Source organism: Rhipicephalus microplus, chromosome X (assembly GCF_043290135.1).
Source record: "Rhipicephalus microplus isolate Deutch F79 chromosome X, USDA_Rmic, whole genome shotgun sequence".
Lineage (NCBI taxonomy): Eukaryota > Metazoa > Arthropoda > Arachnida > Ixodida > Ixodidae > Rhipicephalus > Rhipicephalus microplus.
Window position 1 is genome coordinate 433,301,296 of NC_134710.1, and position 18,605 is coordinate 433,319,900.

Genomic DNA, 18,605 nt, shown 5'->3' on the forward strand with positions numbered 1-18,605 from the left:
GGAGGAGCGTTAGGCTAGGAAGGTTTTCAGCTACTTGTACTTAAAGAATGTCGATAAAAAATGAAGGAAGCAAACCAGAAAGTTGACTGGTAACTACTCAGAAGACAGCAGGGCGCCAAACCAAAAAGAACTGTCAGTTAAGAAGAAAGAAAAGGAAACGTAGACTAACATATGGAGAATTGACATTATTAAGAAGTCCGTACTAAAGATCTATCGAACTTTTAAGCAGGAAATTGCCAAGGAAAGGATCTATGATAATACTCGAGGTAGTTCTCTACTGTTTGAGGTCAGGACAGGAGTATTGCGAACCAATACATACGGGCAAAATACGAAGGGGTAGACACGGTATGAAGTGCATGCGGAGAGGAGGAGGAAACTGCCGAACACTTAATATGTTCTGTAAAGGGCTTCACCCTATAGTTCAGGCTGATGGCGCAGAGTTTTTCAAAGCACTGGGGTTTAGAGACAGGGAGGGCAAAATAGACTTTAAGCGGCTAGAATTATTTTGAAGGAGGTTATCTAATTGGTGGCTAAAGTAAAGGCCCGAGTGAAAATTAAACCATTCACTGCAAAGTACCAGTCCTATACTTCACTATTTAAAGGAGAAAAAATAACAAATCTAGTTGTTGGTGCACTAAGTATTACGGCTAGGTGGCGTTAGCCGCCGTCCGATCTAAAGGGTACAGCCACATCCATCCGTAGCTAAAACTGTCGGCCGCGGCGCGCCGACGTCTCGACGCACACCTCTAGCCGTAAGGGAGCTCGCAGGTTCCGTTCATATACTGTAACTTTAGTCTACACCCGGACGTGATAAAATAGGCGTTGTCACCAGTGACAGGTGCGCGCATCCTGTTCGGCAGCTCAGCCTGTTCATGGTGATAAATGGGCAAAGTGCATTTTACTATCCCGAAGGTTCAGCGGTGTTGTATGAAAGTTGCACTACCAATTCACGTAATCTTGTAAAGTCATCAATTTTACCGCTATCTGTAGTTACCCTATTCACTAACACCGTTTGAATAACGTTAGAACTCGCTAGAAAATGCGTCACGTCTTACAATCTGTTCAAATTAACGCAGTGAAAACGTGGTGCGAACTAAAAGAACACTGAAAAGTGACGCTTTACACTTGACATTTTTTTAATTTGAATGAAATTGCAAGGAAAAGAAGGTATTGATCTGCGTTTCTCGAAAGCACAACTACATCGACACTCCAGACCATGCCGTGGCCCGTAGGTGTCGACATTGGTACGGAATGCACCTAAGAAAGACCAAACGTCAACGTCAGTTTTCATTTTCTTTATTCACGTTTCTAGCGGGTTACATCACTATTTCTGGTCAGGCCCCTCAGTTTGCGGCAGCGAGTATTCTCCTGCCACATTATTTTCCCTCGCTTGCTCGCTCTTCATCGCCGAATCCGCTAAAGCAAGTCGCGTGGTTTGAAATAAAATATTTACTCGATAACCCAGACGCTTTCTTGCCGAATGAACGTTTCATTGTTGCATACTGTGGTGGGAAAACGGCGACGCGGTCGTGACAACTTTTCCATGGGACTGCGAAGACTGTTCAGTTACTTTGCTTCTCCAGAAATGCACATAATGTCCCTTCCGACTCGCTTCTTCGGCGGGTAACAGTGCTAATGTTCCCAGCTTCCGTATCGAGCCTAGTAGCTTCGTGGGGCTTTTCGGCCGGTGTTTCTTCGACGACTGGTGCGTTTCTTTGGCAGCTCAAACTTTGTTCTTCACTTTCGGAGGCAGCAGTGGGGATCACTGGCACGTCTCCGGGTTGTACCGAAACCTTCTGCTGCTCGCCGGCGTCACCGGTCAGAGTTTCACTACCGCAGGCCGCAGTCGGGAGCACTGGTACGTTTCCGGGTTCCACCGGAGCGTTCTGCTGCTCGTCGGCGTCACCGGTCAGAGTTTCACTACCGCAGGCCGCTGTCGGGATCACTGGTACGTTTCCGGGTTCCACTGGTACCTTCTGCTTTTCTTCGGTGTCACTGGTCAGATGTCCACACTCATCACGGAAAGACACACACGTGTCGTGCAAGTACCTGTCGCAGCCGGTGCATGGTGGCTTCTCACAGCGACGCTTCCCATGACCTACGTTGTGGCATTGGGAACACATCGGTACTCGCCCGTCCACAATGATGGGATATTTCTCGTTCTCGAAACATGACCACAAGTATGGTATATCTGTCATTTCCATCCCTTTGTGCAGGCTCACACGAAAGTAACGGGTAGTTGAGGCGGCTGTCTCTTCTCCGCAAGAAGACGTGAAATAAGTGACCGTTTTTGTACAGCCAAAATGACGGTAGAGCTCGTGCTCCAAGCTTGAATTCGAGCGCCAGAGTGGCACATTCAGTATCTTCATCAAAGTCTCGCGCTTACCGGGATCGCTAACTGTGCAAAACAGTCCTTTCACCTTGAAAGTACGGTAGCTCTTCAGCATGCGCCAAGCGTTTTTTGTCGTCATCTTCACCAGCCATGTTCTGCCGAAGGTCAGTGGCCCGATGCCTGCCACTTTTTTGACTAGGTTAAGTTTCTTCAGTGCATCCCGAAAATCCTCGTTTCTGTACGGACGCCCACTCGGGTCGCAGTGGAGAAAAAGACACAGGTTCCACAGCTCTTCTTCCGATATATCGGACGCCACACATTCAGCAGGCACTACTGGTTCGTCCCGTTCTGCGAGCGATGTTCCAGGTGAGGGATCACTGGTTGATGTGGCTGGTGACTTCGTCATCCTCGCTGCCGTAGGTGTTCCGCTATGTGCTTCTGAATCTTGGGCAAGCACAACGGCTGGTACATTCTCTTTTGCGGGTGATACGCCAGACTGCAGGTCGTCACTAGGAGACAAGCACTCTTCCACCTGTGAAACGGCCGGGGCTTCAGCACCATTAGCCAGCACAACCACTGATGTGTCTTCTTCCGATGGTGAAACAGCAGGCGCTTTCGCATCTTGAGCAGACAAAACCAACGTCATTTTCTCCTTCACTTGTGATAAGGAAGGCTCTTCGGCATCTTGAGCAGGCACAAGCGCTGTTGCTTCTTTTTCTGAATCACCGGACATGACCTGCTTTGTCGCCAGGCGACCCTTCGTACGCTCAGCTATCGGAAGCCACTGGTGGAATGGCAGCGCCGGCGTGGTTTCGAGTGTGCCCTCTTTCCTCTCTCCCCTCATCTCAGTGCAGGCCTCTCCCTCACGTTGATTGGCTGAGCCGCTGGGCACCCTCCTTTCAGGTGACGACGACGTCATGAATTTGTACTTTTCTGGCGCATTTTCACTCTCTCTTTCACTCTGCCTTCTCCCACTCCACCAAAGACGCTGGGCCGATGGTCGTGTTGGTCGGGCTCCCTCAGAAGTCGGCGCTTTTTTCTTTCTTCCTCAAACCACTACCACCCCCTTTTCCTCAGAAATAAGTGACTGTACTAACCTGGTTAATGGAATGTCTTCTGGACTTTTTTAACTACTCTCGCACCAACTGTGGTGGTCTGTTTTAGGTGCCTTTACCCCTTCTTCAAGAACAGCGCATTCATCGTACTCGACGGCTGAAGGTAAAGTCACCGAATCGAATTCCGGCAGAAGCGGCCGCATTTCGATAGAGGAGGAATACTAGAGGCCCGTGTGCTTCTATTGTGGTGGTTCCAGGTGATAGAAAGCCTTGGAACCATCGACAACGGCGTCTCTCATACTCTTATCGGCGTTTTAGGATGTAAAACCCCAGAAAATATTATTAAGGCGTCCCCAGTAATCATATCGTAGCGCGATAGCGTTAGAACGGTCGTTTCACAGAAATTCCGGCGTCGTTGATTGTGAGCAAAAACTCATCTTTGCGTGACTTAACAGTCGACAATAGTTATAGCGCGAGAACAAAACGACGACACAGAGACAAGAAGGACACGAAAGGCTCGTGTCGTTCATGTCCTTCTTGTCTCTGTGTCGTCGTTTTGTTCTCGCGCTATAACTATCGTCACGCCATACCAACTTGCCCAATCTGCCACACTTGACAGTCGAGACAGATCCATATAAAAATATATAAATTGGCGTTTCCGAGTGTGGATTGACCTCACGCCGTTTGCGTGGCAAGCACGTTTTCTACCGCACAGCCACGCGTTTGCTCGGAAATGCAGAGAAAAGAGCGCTCATGCTTTCCACACACACAGATGCTGTACACGACCTTCATAATACATATAATATCACAGTAATATTTCGTGGTACAAGCCTTCGTGATACGTTGCCACCGGGTGTCAGAACTTGTGATTATATCGTAGTGACTACGTGGTTTAAAACTGGCCACTCATTACAAAAGGCACACACGCCACAGCGTGTTTTCTCTTGAGACCGCCGAGTTCGGGCATAGAAAGTTCAGTTCGAAATTATTTCTCGTGGTTTCTGCCCATTACACAGAAGGTAGCCACATGCGAAAGCTTCACTGGTGCCAGCCACTTTCAACTTTATCTATTACATTGAAGTAATCCACAATTTGAACTTCTTCTGTAACATCATACAATAAAAAGTGTGCACAAAGAGGTTGAAGTAGGCAATATGGGGCAGTATATCGCTTTCAACTCATAAAGGCGAAGCTTCAAGATAATTGGTATGTGCGGTTTACCGTCCTAAATTCAGCATATGATTATTAGAGACGCCGTATAGTTGAGGGCTTCGGAAATTTTGACCATCCGGGGTAATTTAACGTGCACCCAGATCTGAGCACACGGGCCTACAGACTTTTTACCTCCATTGAAAATGCAGCTGGGATTCGATCCCACAACCTGCGCCTCAGTAAAAGGCGGAGCTTAAGAGTCCCCCATTTTTTTTATTAGGAGCTCTTTGTTGGTGCACTGAATGAAGGAGGTTCACTGTAAGTAAATTTCCACGTACCTTCTCGTCCAATAAATATACCGGGTGTTCAAAGTTAAGCTTTATAATTTCTGTTTAATTAGGAGCTCGAATGCACGCGAGCACCAGTTAGGCAAATATGTTAAGCAGCCAGGAGACAGAAAGTTACATGATAATTATTGCCGTCACCAGCCCAAATAACTAAAATCTAATAGTTGACATTTTACTGGCTGCGGTAAGGTGGCATGTTTATATTGAAGAAAAAAATGTAGACAGGGGTTTTTGTACACAGTTTCATTTGGAAGATTTTTTCTAGCACGCCAGTGCTGCAAGATATCCGACTCCAAAGTTTAATTGTCTTTCGTACGATTACGCATGCATGAGGGTGAAGGTCCGCGCCAAGCTTCTCCCTAAAGTGACGCATCCGTCGTGTGCGCTTTTTTGGTGTGTGAAGAGGGTGGAAGCGTAGGGCATAGGTGATAACGGTTAGCCTTGCCCTCTCGGCCGTTGAAATGAAAAATCGAAGAACCCCTGCAACCAGTGTCGTAACACGCAACTGCAGAGCCTTTAACGATAGTGACAGATACCATGGCGAGATAAAAGTGCGAGCGGAGAATCTGAATGTCAGTGCGTGTGCGTAATAAGGACCATGAGAAGCGTGCGTGGTCATTGTCTGGTCCACGCGAATAGCGTGGCTGCTGACCGTAACTTTTATTAAATTCAAGAGCAGCAACCCTATCAATAATAACTGAAGCAGTTTTATCCTTGCTAACACACATTTATTGCTGCTACATGTTTATTTCGGTCATGCACAAATCTCTTCGAAACTCTTCGCCTCTCAAACGTCGATGCCTAAAAAAGTGTTCAAAATGTCTGCCTTCGGCAGCAACGCAAAGAGTGGACCACTCTCGCGTCGTCTCAATGACTCGGAGCACTACTTCTGCAGGAATATTCGAACCGGCCGATGTTATTCTGTCCTTCATGTCCTTAACATTGCTGGGCTCTGTTACGTAAACTCGATGATTAACGTAGCCCCAAATGAAAAAAGTCGAGTGGAGAAAGGTCAGGAGATCTTGGTGGCCAAACATCGCTCCTGCGCGCCCAATCTACTGTTGTGAAAAACGTGTGTACAAACATTTCTTTACCCTGGTAGAAAAAATGTGGTGGTGCTCCATCGCGCTGAAACCATACTTGGCTCAGGGGAATAAGGGAAAGGCTGCAGACAAGGTTATCAATGACAACACCTAATATTCTTCTGTGTACATAATTCCGTTGAAGTTGTCCTCGAAAAAGTGAGGTCCGATGATCCTGTCCCCGAGTACGCCGCACCATGCATTCACACTCCTGCTAACTTTATGCTATGCTGCCTCAGCCAGTGTGGGTTTTCTTGTGCCCAATAACGGGCGTTAGAAGAACAACACTTCCATTTTGGCCAAACTGAGCTTCATGCAGTCCATATTATTCTTCGCTTAAAGTGATTTTCTTGATCAATTTTGATGGGGCCCCAATTGCAGAAGTCAACTCGCCTTTCAATATCCACCTTATTTAGGTCCTGATGAAGGTAAACGTGCTTTGGATGGAGCTTGTGCTTTCTTAGCTTTCTTAGCACATTTGCGACTGTTCCGATGCTGCAGGCACTGATCCGATATCTGTCGGATGCCGAGCTCTGGCATCGAGATTACGCACGCGACAACGTCAATATCAGTGTCTTCATTGACGATTGCCTTCGCGGTCCGTCTTGGGTGGTGGACAGAGCCTGTTGTGAAATAAGTGTCGAAATAGGTATATGAAAGTTGGCCTTGTTGGAAAGGGATGGTGTGGGTGGCGAGACGCATAAATCTCCATTGCGAATGAAGCGTTGCCAATCATCACAGTCATTGAAATGACCACGTTTACTTTTTCTTTGGTAGAATACCTCAGACCAGAAGCAGCCATGTCAGCTCGAAAGGACTTTACGTAGATTTCCTTGATAGGACTTCAATGCATGTAGAGACGCCGTGCTACCGAAGGCACCCTATACAGTACGGTCAAGCTAACGCGTTCACAAGATATCTCCGTGTGATCTAAAGTCACGAAATATCATCGCAAAAATTGGTCTCCTGTTGTCGTGTTCATCATGATAATGCGCAATGCTCATGGGGCGCCGCGCTTTCACATAGGGATTTCACTGGCCGACAGGGCACACGTAATTGTTATCATGTTCCTACGCTTCCACCCTCTTCACACACTAAACGCAACAGATGTGTCACTTCAGGGAGGAGCTTTGCACGGACCCTCATCTTCATGCATGCGTAATCATGTGAAAGACAAATAAACTTCGGAGCCGGATATCTCGAAGCACAGAAGTGCTAGAAAAAATCCTCCAACTGAAAGTGTATACAAACAGCATTGCCTACATTTTCTTTAATATAAGCATGCTAACTTACCGCAGCCAGTAAAAAGTTATTTATTAAATGTTAATTAATTGGGCGGGTGACAGTGATAATTATCATCTAACTTTTTGTATCCTGGCCGCTTAACCTATATGCACAAGTGGTTGGTTCTCACATGCCTTCGAGCACCTAATTTTGAAAAAAAAATCATTAATATTAAGTTTGAACACCCGGTATTTACCAAACGCTCACTCATTTATACCGAAGCGTCCTCGAAGAAAATCTGAGTCGGGACGTTTTATGGGAAGTATACGATCATTGTAAAACTGTCTGCCGGTATAGGCGATAAACTTTGGGTGCTTCTAGCTGTCGAGCCAAAACCACACCAATTTACTGCCGTATTCACAAACGCTACTCGACTCGACTTTCACCTTCGGTTGACTGAGTTGAGTACTGTGCCGCTGCTCGGCTGAAAAAGATACTTCGCTGCTCAAGAATTGCACCACATTATCGGTGATACACAGTGACTTGCCGTGCCTATAGAGACGGCGCTCCCATTGGCTTTCTCAAGTGAAGGTGAAGCATTGAGTGAAGGGATATTCTATATAGAATACTGGAGGGGAGGGGGGGGGGGGTTAGTGTCGCAAGTCTGGGGTCAAGTGAAGCCGCTGTTGTCGCCCGCAGGATGTCGTGGGTACGATGTCGTTTTGAGCACCACGTGATCAGAATTTCCGGAGACGTCCTCTACGGTGCGCCATATAATCTTGTCGTAATTTCGGCACGTTAAACTCCAGATATTGTTATCCCTGCATGTGTACACGGAAATCCCACCACATGGAACAGATAGATGCGGCAGTACCGACCAAATTCTATAAATTCGGCTTGGAGCAACAAATGATGATGCTGCCCCAAGATGCGTGGGAACTGCTCCGCTTCACCGCACTAACGATATTGGTCACGCAGCAAGAATCTTTCCAGTCACTTATCGAATGCGATAATTGTCTTTTCAAAGGCAAAACATGGTTGTTCGCATGAGTGTGCCATCTCGGTCTTAGATGAGAGCTTATCTTTTCAGATAAACAGGCGTGTTTGTAATGCACTGATTGGCACGTGGCGCTTAAAGCCTCGGCGATTGTGTTTACGAAAGTCGCGCGGCCAGTGGCTTTCCTTTATTAACATAGCTGTCTTTTCCATTCAGTGAGATTGTCTTCTTTTTTTCTGCTATTTCTCTCTGCTCTGAACCAGGTTTGAAGTCCAGGTTTGACAGGCCAAACAAGTAGGGGCATGCGAATATTCGAAAGTTTTGAGTAGCAATTCGAATAGCGCGCACACGGCAATAGTAGAGACATATGCGAGACATACGAAGTAAATGTTCAACAATTAACTAAGATCAAGTATATTTGCGACGGAACAAAATAAGATATCTACAAGCACATAAACTGACTTCAACGTAGACATTTGGACCATTGAGACCTAGCAACGCCCACTCGTCATCATTCACGTCGCGGAGATGCGTTAATTTTTTTTTTGTGCTCGTGTGTGTGTGAAAATGTGTCACAAAACGTTTGTGACTTCGCTAATGTCAACTCGCATGATTTTTTTCCTTTTAAGACAAAGCTTTTTTCGTGTATCCTACTCAGACGTTACCGACGCTGTTACATATCGGCAGCTAAAATATAATCAATCTGCAGATTAGTACCAATATGTTGTTTGAGTTTTTGGACGCGACATCTCCTTAAGAAAGATCCATATCTGTGATTATGTGATGTGGCGTATATGTCTGGTCTCTTTCAAAATTATTTTTCGATCTATAGCCCCCTCCCCCCCCCCCTACCGCTGTTGTTGCGACAGTATTCGCTACCCCTGCCTTTGCGGAGGCGAAATTGTTGACGGCGCCCGCCAGCTGAGCTGAGTTTGAGACGCCTGTTCTGGAGGATGTTTTATCGATACGCTATAAAAACATTGTGCCTGGTCTGATAAGGCCCAGTATGTTATGTGGCTCCGGGTTCATAGGCGTGGTGTCGAGAGCCAGTCCCAGTGTTTCAGTTGGTGGTGTATGACAGCAGGACGACATCTAGAAAGGGGGAAGAAGAGTAGTAGTCATTCGCGAGAGGCGTTACAGCGGTAGTCGCCATGCCCGTGAGATCGCGTGGTCGTCATCGTAGCAGTGCAACCAAGTTGCTCGATCGCTGCTGCTTTTTTTTACATCGTTTCTCATTTTTCCACCCGACATTGAACTGTCGTATGCAGTATTGCTGAACGACGATAACTATGATGTCCGGGCGCATGCAGGCACTCACTGGTAGTCCGAGCTTAGCTAGTAAACCTAGCCTAATAAGCCCCTCCCCCCCCCCCCCTCCTCCTGGTGTAAATGAACTTCACCTAAGTAGAATGGGATCTATTGGTATGAAGTCATTTGATGAATTAGGCTTCAGGTGACCGTTTGATATGTACTACGTGATACGACGATTCCTGCCGGGCTGTGTACACAGTTTCTTTTTGTCACTGTTATAGATTCTAATTTATTTGTCTTATTCCCGTCTGAAACAAGCCTTTCTTGAAATGATGGAGTGCTCGTGTATTTCATTTCATTTTATTACCTTAAATACCTCTCAAGGGGGTGTTACATAAGTGGTGGATATAGAGAAAGTATATAAATGGTAACCACAAATATGTTATTTGTGAGACAGGTAATGCGTTACACTTTGCAAGAATAAGGTCGGACAGGTATTGGCGGCAATGCTGTCCTTACATTGCGGTGTACTAAGTATTGTTTGTTTTTGGGGGACGGCAGCGGAGCCTCCCAGAAGTCTCGCAACGAGCCGCACCAACTGTCTCGTAAGCGATTCACTGGAACAAACCTTTTTCCAATAATGCTCAAAAGAATGGAATCTCTTTCGGAGGAACAGCGCACAACAGATATACGAAACATTTAGAACCACTAATGAGGGCGGCGCATAAATCGGTGACCCTTAATACGAGGGTGCCTCGATCGATTGTAGTGCACGCCGAACACAGAATATGAAAGCGCCAGTGGTGCCGTCTACGTTGGCCTCGCGTACTAACTCGGTGTGCGCATCACTACTATCTGACTGTCGGAATCATTGAATTGATGAAAATAACACACCATAATACACTGTCACTATAGCTTTGAAAAGGTAAATTTCTGGTGTTCTACGTGAGGCAATCGCCGTAAAGACAGCTCTTTCGTTTTCCGTTCTTTTTTTTTTCGCCAAATTTACGGATAGTTTGTCACAAGTTCTCTTGCAATCTCGGTGAAACCTAACCTAATATGTTTTTCCTTGCTCATTATTGGTCGTTTCTTGTGCCACAAGGGAAGCGGACATGCTGGATTTCAGGCAAAAGTAATTGTAATAAAATTAATTGGCTGAAGTGATTCACTCATTGTATGTAAAAGCTATTGAATCACTGTAAATTTACTTCTTCCACGTCGTTCCTGTGGCCATTTGTTTTTTCACGCTCGCCAGGACAGTGTTTGCCCTCGCCGTCAGCTGTGACGTCACCGAACCTGCTGCCGGCCGGATCGACAACGGGCGCTAAAAGTCGGCGACGAGTTGAAAAGTTGAAAATGATGGCTGGCACAGCACGTGATGCGGCTCTGTATTTGCCGTCAGCTCTTCTTTCGTAAATTTATAATGACCAAGCTTCAAGATTGCCACTCGACGCTCCTTCTTCTCAGCAAATTTCCTTCCGACCTTGGAACAGCGGAGAAAAAAAAACGACGCTTCGTCATGATGACATTCTTTCTATATCTATATTTTATCAGTTCTTGGTGTGATTTTGTGCCAACCACAAGAAGCAAAAACAGTGCTTATCAACGCAATGCGTGAAAGGTATACAGGCGTAGGTGCATCATTTCACGATACAACGTTCGGCTGCCCGAGTCGAACGTATTGCACGCCCGTGGTCCCAGTGTAGCGCTTGAAGAAGGCTCGCCTTACCCGCCATGGCCGTGTCGCGTAAACGGTCGTTCGACGTGCCTACCGAACACGTTGACCGTAGCATTTTGCTTTACTGCGATCCAGCGGACCGCCCGTACTCGCATCGGCATTTTCATGACGAATGGAAAGCAGCGGATGTTCACCGCAAGATTTTGCGCTTCCATCCGATAAAGTACAGCAACGCCTGGGTCTTGACGCTCAAAACGCCCGAGCACAAGCAAGAAGTGCTCCGGCTCGGTGCCCTAGTTGTGAACGGAGCGTACTGCAGCATGAAAGATGCCTCCACGCCGGAGCACCTCATCACCGTTCACTGGGTGCCCATTAGCGTCACAGATTTGACGCCCCTCCAGCGAGTGTTCGAAGAATACGGCCGAGTGATCGAAGTGAGACGCGTAATACGGCAAGCGCTCGGCTGGGACGAATACTACCACACCAGCGTGAAGGTTCTTATGTCTCTCGGGAAAGGAGTTACGGAGAGAGACCTGCCGTACGAGTTGCACATGAACGGCATGACCCATCTCGTGGTCGTCCCAGGGCGACCACCGTTCTGCCTCAAGTGCCGCGGTCGAGGACATACGTTCGTCCACTGCCATACACCGAAGTGCGCCGCGTGCGGAAGATGGGGCCACAAGCACCACAAGGCTCGATATGGACCCGTGGAAGGTATCGAAGCAGTTAGAATGAGTTCGTATTGAGAATACATCGCGCACAGAAGCAATGGTCGGTACAGGAACAATGGAACGTTGATTGGCAACAGAAACGCCACGGCAAATGGCGGATATAGCTTTCAGCTGTCCAGCGAGAGGATAACTCCTTTAGAGCGTGAACTTCCGCGTTGGATTCATTCGTTCGTGACAATGTTACGTTACTCTCTTCACATTGAAACGTGGCCTTCTTCACCAGTGAAGTTCTGAAATGTTTACTAAACCAGGCACCGCATCACACGTAGCGACCTGAAAATATCGTGTTCACGTCAGCTAGACACTTGGTTTTGTGCTATCTCATGACTTTTGTGGTGGCCAACGCGCAACGAACACTGCAATGTGTTGCAGGCTGGAAAAGATGAGACAAGGTTACTGCTGCTTAGAACGTATAAGTCTGGCGTATGGGTGGGCCTATATGTATACTCATAACACTGGCTAGCACGATGCATAAACCTCTATTATTTAGGTTCATCAAAGTTCGAAGTACTTAAGTAATGCAAGTGACTGAGATAAAAGCTCTCAATTTAGTGAATAAATTTCTGTTTGTTATTAGAATCTCGTGTGTCATCCGTCTGACTGTCCATACTAGTCCGATAAACTTAAGTGTCACTAGATGTGACAAACGACTACCACGAGGCCATTACGTTTTGCTCATGCGTGATAAAGATTACATGTGCACTGCCAGTGTGATAAACTAAACGGCTTTAAACTGGGTAGGTCGGTGGTGTGCAGCCCCATCTTCTGCAGGCCAGTATTCCAGTAAAAAAATATACTATATAAGGAGTGCCCAATCGAGCCTTTTCATGGCCGATTAAGAAAGAGTCCTACCAACTGCTAGATAACGTACCCATGTTCGCTTCTATTCCTTTGTCAAGACATGTAATAGCCGGCTCAGGTGGACAATCAAAACCCACGTTTGGCATCAAATTTTTTGCAAGAAAAAAATTTTATCGGTTTATGCAATTTTCTATATCTGCTCTAAATCATGTCACGCTGAGGTCGTTCAATGCTTTACCACAAAAATCATTAAAATTTGACTAGAAAGTGTCGTCTTTTAGCATTTGTTTTTGCGCAAAGGGTGTACGTTCATGTGGTTCAAATGTGCTGTACATGTATTCCCTTTATGGAAGTATGGGTGTGCTGCCTAGTGGTAAAGGCTTTCGCTTTCGAAGCATGAGGGTACGGGTTCAAGTACCAGCATTGGTAAAAATTTTTTTTGTTATTTTATTTATGCTGAAGACATTATCGTGCCTGACCAACCACTCGTGGCACTGAAAGCAGCGCAGTAGCTTGGCCGTAGGGCCCTACGGGAGTGTCCGCTTCTTATGTAAGTATGTTTTTCTTTGTGTATTCGTCCAGAATAGCCGTTTTACTTTCTTATACCACTCCAAGTCCGTTGCGCATAAAGATCTACCTTGCCTTACGCCGGCTGCGAAGGGAGCACATTCATCAAGGTGGTCATGCGGGTAGATCCTTGCTGTAAAATTATTACACTGTTATCAATACGCAACTCGTCATGTTGAAGCAATGCTATGGAGGTGTCCGCGATAAGGGCTGTGGCACTATAGGGAATCAGCGCTGGAGTTTCCACGACCGCCCTGGCAGTGTGAGCGCGCACTTCTCGGCTGCTCCCGCAGACTAGAGTGGCGGCTAGTACATGTGGTGCATGCGCACATCACCGTAAATAATTTAAAGAACGTTGGCGGTGCTACTGCGTATTCAAGTGCAGTAGTATATAAAAAGAGGAAGGACAAATAGGGGAAAGGGAGGACGTAGAAAGGGGAGGCGGCGTTGGATCCAAGTGGTCAGGCGAGCAAAGTTATCTCTCGCTCTCCTTTATAGTGCTGTCAGGCTCGTTTTTAAACCGAATTGCGCGTGCCTGCTATATATATTCGACGACGAGGACAGCCACCAGTAGAAACCATGAGGCCAAACAGTCGAGTTTAAGCGGCGTTTTGCCGGAAATAAAACGAGTGTGTTATGCAACATACGGCATATGTAAACTTCTTTTTTTTTTGTATTTGCCCCGCGGAGCTTAGAGTCATGCACTTGAGGACTAACAGAGTGTCCATGCGTCCATTCATCTGACCACCACCACCAAACTTCATCGGATGACACCACGTGAATTGTAAACAGTTGCGTGTAAAAGAAAGCTGCCTTGCCCACAAAACTTGTATGGGGCCACGGTCACCGACGCCTCTAAGCTGTTATAAAAGATACTATCGCGGCGAACACCCGATGTCGAGATGCCTCTGTTTACCTTAGTTTGTTCAGAAGATGGGGTTCTTGTTACGAACAAAACAGCGGACTACTCGAAGCTTAGTCTAATTTCTGGAGTCAGCCTATGCGGTAAGCGTTTTTCTCACTGGCTGCCATAACTAAGTAACATATAAATTTTTGCCTTGCTATAGAGAAGTATCAAATGTCTTCGATTTTTACTCGTCGTTTAGTTCGCCTAAGACACAGTTTAAGTTTCCCCGCTTGCCTGTGTTGGCCTAAAATTAAGGTGTCTGTTGAACATCGATAATTACAAGGATTTCATGTGCCAAACATGACATCATTTGGAGGAACGCTGTAGTGGGCGTATCAAGATTGTGACCACTCCGGGTTCTCCAATGCGCACATATATAAATAGGTTCATGGGTGTTTTTTTCATGTTTCACCTCCATCGAAGTACAGCTTCCATGGTCGCTAATCAATCCCGCACCCTCAAGAATAGCAGCGTGACACCACACGTGCTACGCTGCCATGGTGGTTTGCTTCATCAACGTCCACGCGTGCATGCATACCGCGGACAGGGCGTACAAATGATGCAAAAAAAAATGACGCAGTTACCACTTACCCCGCTTTCGTTTTGTTTTAGTGCAGGTTTTGGCAGCGTGGTGTCATCGAAGCATGGAATTATCAATGGGGGCATGCCAGCCAGTACTAGCATTAGCCCAAAAACCAGCACGCAACCATAAAATGAGGACGAGGGAGTTGTCATCATCCCCCTGAGTGGGCAAGAGCCATAGTGGAGGCATCATCATCATGATCCTAATAGCACAGCACTGTGCCTTCGATACCATATGTATAGACGCCATCCGCTTTACATGGCTTCTCTCCGTTTTTTAGTGTTTTTCATTTGAGAGTAGCCTTCAGACCAAGTTATTTCTCTTAACCACAGTGTAGCATTACTGGCCCAATGGCTTTTCAAACTGTTCTTTCCGAAATGAAACAAGGCAGCGGTGCATGCGCATGCTCTCCGAGTGATACATTGCAGCCGGTCGTCTGGGCGCGAGCAGCTGAGTTGTGTCGCGAGTTTCCGTCAGGTGCTCTTTTTCGGCGCGCCACCTATCCAGCGCTGGTCCCCCACAGGGCGCGTATTCCGTTCGGCGGCGCGTCTCGTCGGCGCTTATGGTACAGCCACCCAAGTTTATCTATCGTGCGTGAGCACCGACACCTTCTTCCGTCAGCTCCGTACGACGGCGCGAAGTTGAAAATCAGGGTGAGATTAAGCGCATGCCCACGAAACACGCTCAGTTAGGTTCATCGGCTGCTTGGCTATACCTCCGTGAAAACATGTTCTTTGATTGACATCACGTCAGGCGATCCGCATTTGTCAGCTTATTTCATGCGTGTGGGCGTATGACGTATCCGTGCGGATTTCATTTTCTCGGTTGCTTGCTGATCTTCGGAATATAAGATTCGGGCAAGATTCACTGCCTATTCGTCTGAATGGAGGGTGACGTTCTCACGACGGAAAAGCTGAGCACACGATGGCCCCAGGTCGCGGGATCGAATCCCAGCTGCGGGGGGCCGCATTTTCGACGGAGGTGGAAATGTTGTAGGTCCGTGTGCTCAGATTTGGGTGCACAATAGAGAACCCTAGGAGGTCGAAATTTCCGGAACCCTCCACTACGGCGTCTCTCATAATCATATAGTGGTTTTGGGACGTTAAACCTCACATACCCTATTGAAGAAACGTCCACCATAGGAATGGTGGATTCCACCATCCACCATTTTGGTGGATTATGGCGCTGGAAATGTTGGTGGCACATGGTGTATGTTGGATCGGATGGTGGATGGCGTGCTCCAGCTGGCAATGCTGGAGCGCGAAGCAGCGTCAGAACCACCGTGACAAGCTGCCACAAAAAATAATAAAAATAATTGTATAAAAACGATGTAGAAAGCACCCACACAAAAAAAGTTGCAACAGCGGGGATCGAACGTGCCACCTCCGAACTCTAAACTGAGCACACTATTGCGGCCCGCCGACAGATGGCGATGTCAGCGTTAAAGTGGTAGTTAACTAAGGAAGTCACTAACTTCAGTTCTGTTTGTTGTTTACTCGGGAGGGACGGGATCTGCATCTGCTAAAGTTTGCACATTTGATAAACACGAACAACTGCTTCCTGTAACAATTGCCACTGCAATAATGAAAACCGCGCTATGTATTTGTTAAAATTTACAACCGCAAGGAGAAAAAAAAACAACTCAGTGGACTAAGGAGCAGGTAGAGTTTATCGGCGGTTACTGCCAAGTTTATTATCCGTTTCTCGGTCCTTCCAAAGAGCGATATTAGTTCAGGCTTTAGACGCTTCTATGCTCATTAGATATATCCCACACAATTGATTCTGGTGTTTTTCGCGTAACGCAGAGCGCAGTCGTGCCAGCGCACCGCTGTTGCTCTGAGGTTAGGAACAACTACATAACGGCTTGGCCAAAACGAATGCGGTGCGCCAGAAACATTATTATATCATATTAGTTCAGTAAGCATGCAAATTGACGTGTCTATGTTCTCGCATAAGAGCCAGTGAAGTGCCGGCGAGTGCGACCGGCGGCTGTAGGTGTTGGGAGGCGTACCTTTGGTGGAAGTGCTGCAAGTGCGTCGCATTGATGTTTGTCGCTTCTTGCACGGTCACCGTCTACGATAAAAAAGGCTTCATTTAGGGTAAATGATGCCACATCTGTGCTGTATTGTCATTTTTACTCGTCAAAATTGTCTATTCTGAAACCCAGAAGCGCTGAAAACACTTGTACGGGCTCGGTCGGTATGACTAACCTCTGATGGAAATCATGGTTGAACAGAGAGGTAAAAATCAAATTCGCTGGGACTATTCTCGACGCATGTCGAAAGTGAAAGTTTATGCATATTCGCACGCACTTTATTAACTTAAAAGTACGGCTCAAACAATAGAGTGTGCAAGAATTACGAGAATTGCGTTTCTAGCGTGGCGACATCGAGGGACCACTGTGTTCTGCTCTAACATTGACAGGGGCGATTCCGAACTGGAGCCCATTTATTGGTCGACAACTGCTGGCCGATGTAAAACAGTTACTGTCAAGTTGACAGTAACAATTTTAGTCTTCTAAACATCGCAACAAAGAAACACATCGTGGGTGTCGAACTGATGTAAGTACGTGCGCGAAATGTAAACATATTCTCGGCCGCATAATCTATGCTCCACAAAAATTGAAGCGTTGTTGACACCGCAGGAATAAAAAAAAAAACGTGCTAGAAAGCGTAATGAGCAGCGTTGGTTTCTTTTGACCGTAAACATAAATCTCTGCGCATTCAAGAATGAAACACTATAAATAAGTGATTTAGCATACTGTTCTGTGCTTTTCATCATGCCATCATCATCCACCAAGCTTCCATCATGCCACCGTCATCCACCTTGCTCACCAAGCCTTCCACCAATCGCGCTTTGCCTCGCCACCATGAGCCGGCATTTTCCACCGTCACCACAATTGGCTCACCACCACCACCATTATCTGCCACCATTTATGCCACTCTCTTCGCCATCAGCCATTATGCCCACTACAGTTTCCACCATATCCACTGATATTTCCACCATATCCACTAATCTTTCCACCATATCCACCAACGATTCCAGCATCCACCAACCCAGGATTTTCAACACGGATATAAATCAATCAATTAATCAACGATGGCCCCAGCTGAGCGCGCTTCATGGTCATGCGCTTAATCTCGCCCTGATTGCAACTTGGCTCCACCGTACGACGCTCATGATAGTTAAAAATTTGGCGGCTCTACGTTGAGGCAAAGAGGGAGATTCGTTTCGCCATCGGTGTAGCTGGTTGTCAGCGAAAATTCAGTAAGTAAAAAAAAATGTCCGTGCAGTGGTGCTAGTCAAGCATTCCTATTAGTCTCGTCGTGGTTTTTTCTCGCATGTGCACAAGCCGGCTATAAACAGTCGTCACAACGTTACGCCGTATGGTTATTGACAGGATTCTGCAAAAAGCGCGTTCACTTTATCACAGTACGAAGAAAAATCTTTCGGACAACTGGACACGTTGTAAATGGACGAACTAGGACGTGCGACGCGAAATGCCATGGATAAATATTGAACCGCACAACGTTGTCAGTTGAGCAACGCACATGCCGCTCGCTCTTGTATTGTGTACCGCTTATGTTCATATATAGGTAACCATTCATTCCACGACTCATTTCCTTCCGTTTTGTTTGAATAACATTTATTTACCGTGGCAACTGAACCCGAACAATCGCTTTTTTACGAAAATGTTGAACCTTCTAGAGGGTATAGTGCTCAAGGAACGTCAGGAGGAAAGGGAAAGGTGTCGCTACCTTGAAAAATTGTTTCATCTAGGGACCTTAAAATTCAGTACCTTACAGCGCCACCAAAAGTTTAATGTATTATAATTACGAACGATCCTTAAACGACAATTAAGATAAGACAGGCCGGTAATTAGATCGTTCTATATTAT

At 46.6% G+C, this 18,605-nt stretch overlaps 1 protein-coding gene across 2 annotated transcripts in view; it reads right to left on the reverse strand.

Annotated features, from left to right (window-relative positions):
* The window catches only part of LOC119160904 (defensin-like), a 78,566-nt gene that overhangs the window by 49,997 nt on the left and 9,964 nt on the right, over positions 1-18,605 (reverse strand). Inside the window, exon 1 of one of the 2 annotated variants that reach the window (XM_075881880.1) lies at positions 16,719-16,781. The exons of the other annotated variant lie outside the window; for it this stretch is intronic. Within the exon in view, the coding sequence (XP_075737995.1) occupies positions 16,719-16,749 (31 nt within the window). The 5' untranslated portion in view covers positions 16,750-16,781. Of the gene's footprint in view, positions 1-16,718; positions 16,782-18,605 lie in introns of those variants that run through there. 2 annotated transcript variants of the gene reach the window in all.